Consider the following 12,402-nt stretch of genomic DNA (forward strand, 5'->3'; position numbering starts at 1 on the left):
CATGCAATCTCTTACCACTAACCATCAGTCTTGTAAATATGATTTCTGATGGGGGTCTTAAAAACATAAAATCCAGAGGTCATGAATTTAAAGAAATTTAAATCCTTACATCCTGAAATTCGAAATAAGAATTCCCGGATCCTGAAAGGATCTGACAATCCTGAAATCCAGAGCTTAAAAACACCCGATCCCAACGTCCTGAAAGGTCCTGCCTCCCCTCATTTCTGGATAAAACTGTGTAAAGCTTTGGTGTCAATATTTTTTTCAAAATCTGAGGTACATGTCATGTTCCAGTGTGCAGGATTGGCCTGTCTTTCTTGGTAAGATGGCAATGACAAAATTTATAAAAGTTGAAGAGTTTTTTATAAAAACTATGTAGTTTTCAGTAGAAATATCTTAAATGTTTAGAATTGTAGAGCCTCAATTAAATATTTATGAACTGTTTAAATTCTCAGACAAAACAGTCTGCAATATCTGCCATAAATAGAACCCATTAACCATGACAGTAATAGTATCATCACCATAATTTGATAACTCTTGTCATTAAAAGTCCACTAATTATAAAACAATGGATAATCTATAGAATCAACACTGAATATAATAACTTTCTATGTACTGTGAATGTAACTATCTTAATTAAAATTCTTTCTAAATTGCTGATGTTCTGATACAGTACATAAACTGCATTCATGACTCTGGGTATTGATAGAGATATTACTATAATTCTTTATTTATCATCAATATCCTGATTAAAGCAGAAAATACAATTACAGCTACAAAAGTATTAAAGAATCATTAACATGTCCTTATTCCAAATCATTTCTATTCCTGTGTTACTGACTGTTTGTGGCCATATCAAATTAGATGCAATGCTGGATATATAAAATTCAATGAATAAAAGAGATGTAGGACATGGTTGGTGATGGGTCTAAAATTTTTGGGCTGAAATGTATTGATGCTTGCACATGCAATATTGACCTCTGGTCAAAATGTCTGACAGATTTAAAACCTGTTAATTGCCAGGTGAAGAAAACCAAGGACATGTAATTTTTCAACAAAGAAAAGAAGGAGGAAATCAAGAAAACATTTTCTTTCTCACAAAGAAAAGAGAACAAGAGAACAGTACTGTGACCACTGAAGCCTGCTAAACGTTATATGTGATGCAAAACTAATGTCCCTCTGACTATGAAGTTAAAAGCTTCTCCCTGAATAATGTCATTATAACAGTAACTTTTTTATACACATTCTTTTCCTCTGTGTTGCTTCATGATTTTGTTCACAGATTTAGTCAATATTCTCTCTGCACTAGCATATGAACTGTGAGCTCTTTATCTTATAATTTGCAATCATTATTTTCATTTAAAAAGTATAAACCAGAATGAGACATCACATGTTAATAGCGCAGAAATCCTTAGAATGCATTGATGTGTATGTGCATTTCTAAAAAGTGTACAGAGTTACATGTACCAAGTGGAATTAATTTAACTTCCCCACATTCCAGGTCTAAATGGATCTAATGTATTGATATTTTATTTCCAAAACAAGTTTCCCCAGGCCAATTACAATTGGTCCAAGTAATGAGAAAAGCATCCATATGATAATAAAATTGAGAATGGAAATGGGGAATGTATCAAAGAGACAACAACCCGACCATAGAAAAAACAACAGCGGAAGGTCACCAACAGGTCTTCAATGTAACGAGAAATTCCCTCACCTGGAGGTGTCCTTCAGCTGGCCCCTTAACAAATATATATATATGTATATTCTTAATTTCTTAGCATTATTCTTACCTTAAATTAATGAATGTTAGATTTTGTAATCGCCCTATGGATTCTGGTATAGCTTTGATAACATTATGATAACAATTTAATTCCTCTAGCATGGCATGATCACAGACTTCTTTGGGCACCTCTGAAAATCTATTCTTTGACAAATCTACAAACAAAGAAAAATATTGTGAAAATTTGTCATGGCTATTAAAAGTGATGTTTTTTTTGCAGCAATATAAAGTAAACATGAAAGCATATTTATATCATATATAAAGAATAATTCTAGCATACATATAAATGGAGCAAACCCAGATAGCCTCTGATGAGGGTTAAGATTTATAATCAACAAAGGTTATGATAAAATTTGGAGGGGTAAACCTTTTATGAAGTCTTTAACTTTAAACTAAACTACTTGGTAGCTTAAAAAAACATTTGAATCTTAGTGGAAAGTTATCACTACAAATTTGTTTTGAAAACAAGACCCAAACCCTGACATGGACCTGTGTTGCTAGAGCATAACTGATCATTCCATTATCAAATATTAATTCATTCATTTCAAATCTTCAATAGGAGCCAAGAAAATTTGGCAAAATTTGTCTTGTACAATGAGTGTTGTAAAAATTTTAAACTATCGACAAACAGGAAGTGGTTACTCCGCAGATATCAAAAGAGCTGATCACACACTACAACTCAACATTTTCAAGCTGTGGACCAAAAATTAAATGATATTTACAGCAGTTACTAGACTGCTTCACCCTTTAGCAACACAGGTAAAATGTGTAACATTCACTTCTAGCCTTTAGAGCTGTGTCAAAGACAAAGTGTCATGGAGGGGTGACATATATATACATCTATAGGGATTTTAAATGATGCAAAGTGACCATCTATCAATGAAATACAAAAAAATAGTATGAATGGAATAAATTGAGAATGGAAATGGGGAATGTGTCAAAGAGACAACAACCCGACCATAGAAATCAAAGCCTGAAAGGCTGTAAAAGCAATTGCTGCCATGTTTATGTTTTGGGGACTTTTTTTTCATCCACATATATTTAAGAATTAAACATGACAGGAGTGTTTTCTAGTGAGAATTAAGAAGGTTTTAACTTTATATCAATTAAAGACTTTAGCAGAAAGTCATTTTTAATATGTTTTATATTTCACAAGGAGACGTTTACCAGGCTAAAGTTGGGGTCAAATATACATGTGCTGAAACATATAACTCCAAGAGAAATTATTATGGATTATCCCCTAGTAGTGTTTGTAACTGGACAATAATTTCCTTTATTGATTTAATTTTCATAATTAATTTAAATTTAACACTTCAGTTAAAACATTTCAACTTTCCAGACGCAAATGTTGAAAAACGGGTAAGAAACAAAATATTTTACAAGGCATAAACATGTAAAAAATAAATATATATTTCAGCTGACTAAAAATATTTTCATAATGTTACTTTGTCATCATTTCTTAAAAACTAAGTCCCAAACATTATTGCTCAGTTGATATGTGTCATCCTCATGGGGTACGAGATAACTATAATTATCGTGCAATCCCGAAAAGAGGGGCCATCACAGACAAACATGACATTAAATCGTCATTATACGAACAAGAACAAACAGCTCTAAGTTGCTTTGATATTTATCCAATTTTCAGGAAACATTGTGAAAATGATCTTCAATATTTCGAATTCATGTGAAATAAAATTGCAAACACGGTGGACCGTAGAGGGTCAACAAACGTAGTAGACTCGTTCATTGGAAAGACTAGGATAATGGTTTCATCATTTGTCATGCATACCCAGTTTTGAATATGATATCCAAAAAAGAAGTACTTTTTTTCATCTATGAAACTAGAAAATTCCAAATTGTAAATATCTCTTCATCTGGACTTGGCATCTATCACGTTTGGACGGGTCCATTTCATTAGTAAGGTGATCGATAAATCTTACGGAGTTATGGCAAAAAAGGAAAACAAACTTATTGTTGTGTGTTTTTAACAAGGGTTTCGTTCCTCTAAATTATTTGCGCAAACAAATCAACAAAATAGGTCAGTTAACTTTGTCTATTTTTAGATTACAGGTAATCATTTGACACTACGTATAACCTGATAACCTGTGTAGTGATTTTGATTTTACGATAAATTTATGAATGAACGACAATTTTATGAATGAACAAGAGCACCTGACCTCTTTCTTAAAAGAACACCAATTAAACATATAAAACCGTATATTATAAAAGATAATTCAGTCAAATTTTCAATACTAAATCAACAACTGAAATGATTCCATATTTTGTTGAAACATCGTACGAACGGAAAACGGAATCGCAAGTATAAAAATGCATTTTTTTCACTCGGACGTCTATGTTTTTTGATAGTCAAACGGTTGTCCCCCTAAATACAAAAATACATCTACAAGAACGTATGCTGAAACTTCTTAAATCCACTAACGTTTTTCAAAAGTTTCAAGCTATGTATTGCATTAGAAAACATACACAGGTGTTTAAGAATGACAGACCAGGAGCCTGTTTAACAAAATACTATGGCTTGATCTGGGCGGAGTCTCTGATCTGGGTCACAAAGATGGCCATACGCGACGGCATGAAAGCAATTGCTTTAAAAACAACAGCAGAAGGTCACCAACAGGTCTTCAATTTCGCGAGAAATTCCCGCACCAGGAGGCGTCCTTCAGCTAGCCCCTAAACCAATATATACTAGTTCAGTGATAATGAAGTTTAATAGAGGATGAAAATTGTTAAGAATGGGTATTTAGAAGCAATATTAATAAGCCTTAAACATCTGATATAAATATGTAAACATTAAGATTTACATCTGTCTACTGATATTTTATATCAATTGTCATCAAAAGGCTTTAATTTGCACACTTATCCTTCAAGCATAGCAAGATTACATCACAACTTTTCTGTCTGTTTTATTGTAATCATTTCTCTGGAATGTTAATTTGTTTGATGCTTCAATAAATCGATAAAATATGTTGATAATTATAAAAGTTTCATATAAGATTTTGTTAATTATTCAATAAAATTCCAAATGTTTACACGAACAGTTCATACTATAGAAATCGATAAATACCTAATGTGTTTTTATATTATTTTTAATTAATCACAAAATGTATAAAGGAAAAATGGTGTTGATAATGTTTTTGCACTGGAATCATTCTAGTCTACACCTGAGGGACACATGATTACTTGTCTAGTGGTATTGGTTTAGGTTAAACAGGATAGTAACATGTATATCTACTTTGTAAATTCTGAAGGTTTTTTTCATCGAGAATTTCACATTTTTTATTTTTCTATGATTTACCTTTACTTAATTATAAACATTACTGTCTCCAAAAGCTGAGTTATAAAAAAAAAGATGTGGTATGATTGCCAATGAGACAACTGTCCACAAGAGACCAAAATGACACAGACATTAACAACTATAGGTCGCCGTACAGCCTTCAACTATGTTTACTTATGTTTAACTGCATCAATTTTCGGTTAAGTTGTGCTGATATATTTTTTCAACCCTGATCTAGTTTATTTATACACACTATATACATGATATATATTGGTCATGCCAATGAATTGTGTTTTATGTCCTTATTCATATACACCACAGTTCATGTAATTTGATATCCTACATTTATCATGCTTTACCTTAAAATAAGGTCAATCTGACGAAATTCATAAACAACTGACACCCTTAAATTGGAGTTGAGTGGATATATAATTTGCAATTGTTATTCAAGCAAAACTTTCTTACACTAAAAGACATTTGTATATATGTTCTTTAATTTGTAATGTATGTTGGCATAACAAATTAAACTATCAATTTAACCCACTACTTCTCCTATAAACATTCACACTAGTGCAAAAATATATTATTTATTATATTTTACACGAAGATTTCATTAAATGTAATTTGATACCCAAAAATAAGGTAAAATTTCTGAAAGACCCAATCCTGAAATAATTAAAATCTATCCATTAGCATTAACCATAAAATATGGATGAAAAATACAGGTACACCTAATCAGGGTAACGCCCTAATGAAAGTATCTGATAGGACTATCCTTCCTTTTATGTCTAAAGTAAGCTTTGTTCTTAACTTAATAAATAAATGTATGCATCTGGCAATTTTATCTTTTTAAATGCAGAACAAAAATGTTGGCAATGTATAATTGTGTATACATGTTGGTAGGAGTTCTTTAAAAAATTTAAAATATTAATTATTATAATCATGCAAGCTGAATTTTTCACTCACACATGTGGTTGGAAACTATTTTTTTCAACTATACACAATCAAAAGTCATCCTTTGACCTTGGCATCTGGATTTACAGTACCTATTATTTTTATTATACAATATTAATGCATTATTATTGATTCAAATTGGCATCAATCCTATAGATGTAATAAAAAATTTCCAAACATTCAAATCTATGTGCCAAGTATTTAAGGTGGTGCATCTTTACACTAACTGAAGTTTAGGATAAGAAACTATAACTACTGTACATGAAGTATGAATTGCCGCAAAATAATTCAGGTTTAATTTCTGAATGTATTTTGACAATGTTATAATCGTATGACACAATTAATTTTTCATGCTTTTTTTTCATTTTAAATTTATCATTGGAAATCCATTGTTTCTCAAAAATTAAAGAAATAATCAAACTCATTGTAGAAGTAATCCACAATATTTACAAATGTAGGTCATAAAAGTAAAAATACAGATTTTAAAATACAACTGAAAACACTATGATGTACTTGTCAACAGTCCCTATCAGTAGTTAGGATCATTTCCAGAGTTTTATATTTGACTAAAGCACCGTCACTTTTTCCTGGTGTTTCCTCTTCTTTCCCCCTAAATTTCAAGGTAAGATGAACCCTGTCAGACAGACATGTACAGTTTATAATCATAATACACCACATATATACATGTAGGTAGCTTAATCTTATAGTATCTGAAAAACAATTCCACATTTATAATGCATGTAGGTAACTTAATCTTATAGGATCTGAAAAACAGAAACAACCATGAAATAGTAATATTAACCAATAATCAACGAAAATTGAGTCAAGATCAGAGGTACACTGCCAGCCAACATGAACACCATGAAATAACTCCACACACTCCTAACATTTACTCCACCAAATACATATAACCAAATGCTGATAGTATCTGGTGAACAGAAGAAATCATGAAAAATTTACATTGACCAATAAACCATGGAAATGAGGTCAAGGTCACATAAAACCGGTCAGACAAACAGGTTCACCTAGCTAACAGTCATTCAATACACCAACTATAGACTATAATGGTCGAATTACTAATGGTAGACCAAACAACAAAATGTTCCTCTAATGCACTATGAAAAAAGGGAAAGTTCATATGACCCTGCCAGACAGACGTGTACATTTTTACAATCATTCCTTTCACTTAATAAAGTTGACCTAGAGCCTTAATAGTTTAAACATTCTTGACCTATAAAACTGAACCCTTTGATCACTGATCCATGAAATGAGGCCAAGGTCAGGTGAACCTGTCTGATTGACATTTACAATGTAGACCTAGCATGGATCCCATGTATACCATATACATGTATAGTGTTTCCTGCAGCTTTTGATTAAACCTGCAAGGGTAACAAAAATTTCAAGGGCTTTTGAAACAATTGGCTACACACTCAGGGCACCCTCTGTGTGGAAGACTACATTTCATGGCACTCTTTGCATTGAAAGGTACTGAAATGGATTATTGTGTGATTCGAATCCAAATATACAATTGTTTCATATTGATTATAATCCTTTTGTTATAAAACTATACTGCTAGAATCAGCCCTTGGTAATTCATCTATTTTAGTGGGTACCAATTCGCATGGATTGAGGAGGATTTGTTTTTTTGTGGATGTTAAATTTCGTGGTTTTCAAAAATCTGCACACAATCATACAGAAAATTTGTAATGCGTTGCATATTTAAAATCCTGGTTTCCCTGAACCTACAACATCCATGAAAATAAGTTTCCAAAGAAAATTAATGAATCCCCAGTTATAATATATAGAATCTTGAAAGTGCAAATGGCTCTTTCCACTCAATAATTCAAGTTTTAGACTTTAATTCTGGATCAATGAGGCTGATTGTCTCAGGATGTGTAATGAAAGTGGACTTTGCATGACCGAGAGCATACATGTACATGTATGCATTGCTTAGTTTTTAAGCAGCCAAATACTGTTAGGGTATCACAGGTGTATACCTATCGAAGCGCCATTGGTTCATAACTGTACAAAATGTTTAAGGCTATTCAAGGATTTGTAAATAAACAAACAGCTGATGTTAAGGTAATCAATGGTAATGTTCATCCAATCATTGTATAATTACAACTCAAACGATTGCCTGGTTTTCTTTCAAATTGTCTACATTTAAATTGGTAGATTACAAGTATATCGTGTCCAGTCTGCCTGCACCAATAGCCACTAGTTCGAAGCCCAAACTAGTAAAATTTTATTTGGACTTGTTCTTATTTGCAAAAGTTTGTTGAGAAATAATAAGAAAATTTCTAAATATTGGTCTTTGGAATAGTGGCCGGAAACATTTTGGTGCAGACTGCTTGTCCTTCAACCTTGATCACTGACCAATGAAATGAGGCCAAGGTCAAGTGAACCATGTCTGACAGACATGTGGATGTTGCAAGGAACTAACCTACTGAATATAATTATCCTATCACTCATAATAAATGAAAAATTCAAATAAAAAAAGAAACTTCTTTTTATCAAAGAGGTCAATAAACCATGAAGAATGAGGTCAAGGACAATGGACATAAGACAGACGGAACATTGTACATTGAACTGTCAATCTTGACCAATAATCAACCCTTCCGATGGCACTAGAAAGAGAGTAAATTTATAAGATTAAACAAAAAATACAAATTCAGTATAAAGAATAAAAGAAAAAAAAGTTTACAAAAACAGTCTGTATTACCAGTGTTGAACTTCACCATTTGGAACTCTTGCTTTAATAGCTTCCTTGTGTCAAGGAAATCTGACAAGACTGACATGATAAGAAATACAAGCCTGGGAATTTCTTATCAATTGGGAGGTATATACTTCGTGTGCAGGCACTGTCAGAATGTTGCTACATAGAAATGGAAAGTTCACAATTGCATGAACATGATGAAATCATCTCTTTTGTCGAAAAGTTACATTTTCTAGATGTAGGTCAAGATATGTGGCAGACTTAATTGTATCTGTTGTATCCTTTGTCTCTAGTTTGATTGAATAGATGCTTTCAACAAATGTCACCAAGTTTGGAATTATTTACTTATTTAGTGAGAGAACATCATCGAATCCATGACAAATCGTCCCACTTATGAAAAAGGGTAAGATCCCTTTAAAAATTTGTTGCACTACTTGCTCTATTTATGAACAGGTAAAAATCCCTCTGATATATAAAAGTCTGCCAACTCGCCCCACTTGTGAAAAATAGATAAATTCTGATGAATTTAGTAATGCCAATTCGTCCCACTTCATGCAAAAGATGCAATCCTGTTGTATATCTATGTTCCTGTCTCACTCATATATAAAATCAATACCTGTGAAAACCTTAGATAAATGTGCTTTTCCCATTTGAATTATTTTACACTTATCATTTAAGGGGCCCTTTATAGCCTCCTGTTCGGTGTGAGACAAGGCTTCCTGCTGGATACCGTATTTTGACCAATAATGGTTTTTCTTTTACAAATTGTGACTTGGATGGAGGATTGTCTCATAGGCACTCACACCACATCTTCTTATATCTATTTTGTAGTTCTTTTCATTTTGTTGAAATAAAGTTAACAGATTAGAAGCAAGTATCAGTATTTCTGTGACATGAATGCCAACCATATCCAACTAGCCCCACTTGTGAAAAATAGAGAAATCCTGATGATTAAGTCTTGCCACCTCATAGTCAATAAAAATAACTTAAGTAATTTTTGTTTTTAAGTGGGGCCAGTTGGCAGACCTGAAAATTATATATTCATCTAGATTTTACCTTTTTTCATTAAGTTGTGCAAGTTGACAGGAGTGTGGTAATTTTTTTAAAAAGTGGGGCGAGTTGGTGAAAAAGTGGGGCGATTTGTCCTGCTTTCACATCACCTATTTAGCAGAAGGTAAAGTTGAAGGATAATTCTAACTTCTTTAGAAATTCCTGTATGTAGTCAGTCTCATAAGAATACAGGAACAAATCAACAAGAAGAGGGGCACAGTTAGTTCCCATCTGAATGCAGATTAAAAAGAAGAAGATGTAGTATGATTGCCAATGAGACAACTCTCCACAGAGACAAAAATGGCACAGCAATAAATAACTATAAGTCACTGTACAGCCTTTAACATTGTGCAAAGCCCATACCACATAGTCAGCTAAAAAAGACCCTGATAGGTTGTTGAAAATCAAGTCCTCCAAATGTCAGCTTAAAAGATTTTTTTTCAAGTGTTGATTGCTTGAGCCTATATCTATAATTATATTTGATATGAATCCATGACTAGTCGCCCCATTGGCAAATCGCCCCACACCTAACCGCCCCACTTTTTCACCAACTTGCCCCACTTTTAAAAAAAACGCCTCTAACCTGGATTACCAAATCGCCCCACTATTTGAAAAATCGCCAAACTTGTGAAATATGTTAAATCCCGTTAATATTACTCCTGCCAACTGGCCCCACTTAATGGAAAATGATAAAATCCAGATTAATATATTATTAACCAGGATGAATTTAGTAATGCCAATTCGCCCCACTTATGGAAAAAGATGTTATCCCGTTGTATATAAGTTAAATTTCGTGAATATTACTCCTGCCAACTCGCCCCACTTAATGGAAAACGGTAAAATCAAGATTAATATATTATTAACCAGGATGAATTTAGTAATGCCAACTCGCCCCACTTAAGGAAAAAGATGTTATCCCGTTGTATATATAAGTTTAATTTTGTGAATATTATTCCTGCCAACTCGCCCCACTTAAAGGAAAATGGTAAAATCTAGATAATTATATTATTAACCAGGATGAATTTAGTAATGCCAACTCGCCCCACTTATGGAAAAAGATGTTAGGCCATGGAAAATTAATTGTTGGTTTCCCCTAACATTGGAAAATTTTAAAGACCCAGGAGGCAGGCTTTTTTTTTATAACTTTTTTTTTTTTTTTTTTGCAATAAAATTTAATGACCTGGCGGTTAAAAAATGACCCGGTCGGGTTAGGGGAAACCATCAATTATTTTTCCATGGCCTTATCCCATGGTATATAAGTTAAATTCCGTTAATATTCCTCCTGCCAACTCGCCCCACTTTTTGAAAGTGGGCGATTAGGTGTGGGGCGATTCGCCAGTGGGGCGACTTGTCCTGCTTCCTTTGACACGCTTCACTTGAGATACCACTCTCTCAAGACTCATCCTCAGCTGTGCTCCAAAGCCTTATTGCTCCCCACTAAAATAATTTGGGCCTTTTTAATATGCGGAAAACCTGTTTCAGAGTGGCTAGATTTTCTTTTTGAACAATAATAAGACAGGCTACATATATAGCAAAAATTCATATGTATGAACATAAGTTAAATAATAATAAAATAATGTTGCAGTGTGACAATGATATCAACTATCATGGAACGTGCAGACTGTCAAGGAAATTTAGATTAAGTGTGTATAACCATGACATATAAATTCATGGACATGAGAGTAGACGAAGATAATATTTTGTTAGCAATATACAAAATACGCTGGTTGACAACTTTTTACTACAAACAACCAACATGTAATTTTGTAAACACTGGTTGACTGGGGAAGTCGAAGGGGCACTCACCAGCAGAGATTGTATCAACTAAATCATATCTAGACGAGATCTTTGGATATTCTCTTAATTTTCTCCCACATAAACACACTGCCCCCGTTGACTGAGCTTCTTCGAAAATCTTTTCTAGGGCTTTATGTGATGTTGGGCTCTGTGTTCCGGTGCTGAATGTTGTCGCCATTTTGTACTTTCATGTTGGATTCAGATTACTATGCGCAAGCGCACGACTTTAACATAAATTTTACACTGGTTCCCTGTATAGAAAAAAAGTAAAAGCTTTCACAAAAAGCACAACTTACCAAAAGTAATACTTTTATTACAATTAGAAATATAATGCACTATATGTCCTATATGTGGATATCAGACCAATAGAAATACGACTCAAGAACAAAACTACAAATTGACAGCTGTATAGTTCATGTATTGTCAAACTTGGATAGTTTAATAGTATACAAACATTATCAATCAAACAATATTAGATCATATTATGTTAGTTTTAAGTGGTGGATCCAGAACTTTGTGTAAAGGGGGGGGGGGGGGGGCGCTGACTAACCTAAGGGGGCCGTTCCAGTCACGCTTCAGTGATTTCCTATATAATCAACCAATCCAGGTCCCCTGGATCTGACTATCTTTTCTCATTCTAAATGTTTTTACATTTGTCATTTCGGCCCTGGTTTGGGATTTGCTTATTGTTGAAGCCCTAGCTAGTGACTTATAGCTGATAACATTTTACACTTATTAATTTCTGATGAAGAATTGTCACATTGGCAATTATACATTATTTACTTTTTATATGGAATATAATTTTCTGTTTGT

General features: G+C 33.1%; 1 protein-coding gene across 10 annotated transcripts in view; it reads right to left on the reverse strand.

The window, feature by feature from the left end:
* Positions 1–11,792, reverse strand: part of LOC134712484 (leucine-rich repeat and calponin homology domain-containing protein 2-like) — a 54,288-nt gene extending 42,496 nt beyond the window's left edge. For all 10 annotated transcript variants that reach the window (XM_063574069.1, XM_063574072.1, XM_063574074.1 and 7 more), the window contains exons 1-2: positions 11,599–11,792; positions 1,791–1,935 (exon numbers count right to left, since the gene is read on the reverse strand). In XM_063574069.1, coding sequence (XP_063430139.1) covers positions 1,791–1,935; positions 11,599–11,767 — 314 coding nt within the window. In that variant the 5' untranslated portion in view covers positions 11,768–11,792. The remainder of the gene's footprint in view (positions 1–1,790; positions 1,936–11,598) is intronic.
* Positions 11,793–12,402: the final 610 nt, after the last annotated feature.

The sequence above is a fragment of the Mytilus trossulus genome, chromosome 3 (assembly GCF_036588685.1).
Source record: "Mytilus trossulus isolate FHL-02 chromosome 3, PNRI_Mtr1.1.1.hap1, whole genome shotgun sequence".
In the NCBI taxonomy this organism is placed as follows: domain Eukaryota; kingdom Metazoa; phylum Mollusca; class Bivalvia; order Mytilida; family Mytilidae; genus Mytilus; species Mytilus trossulus.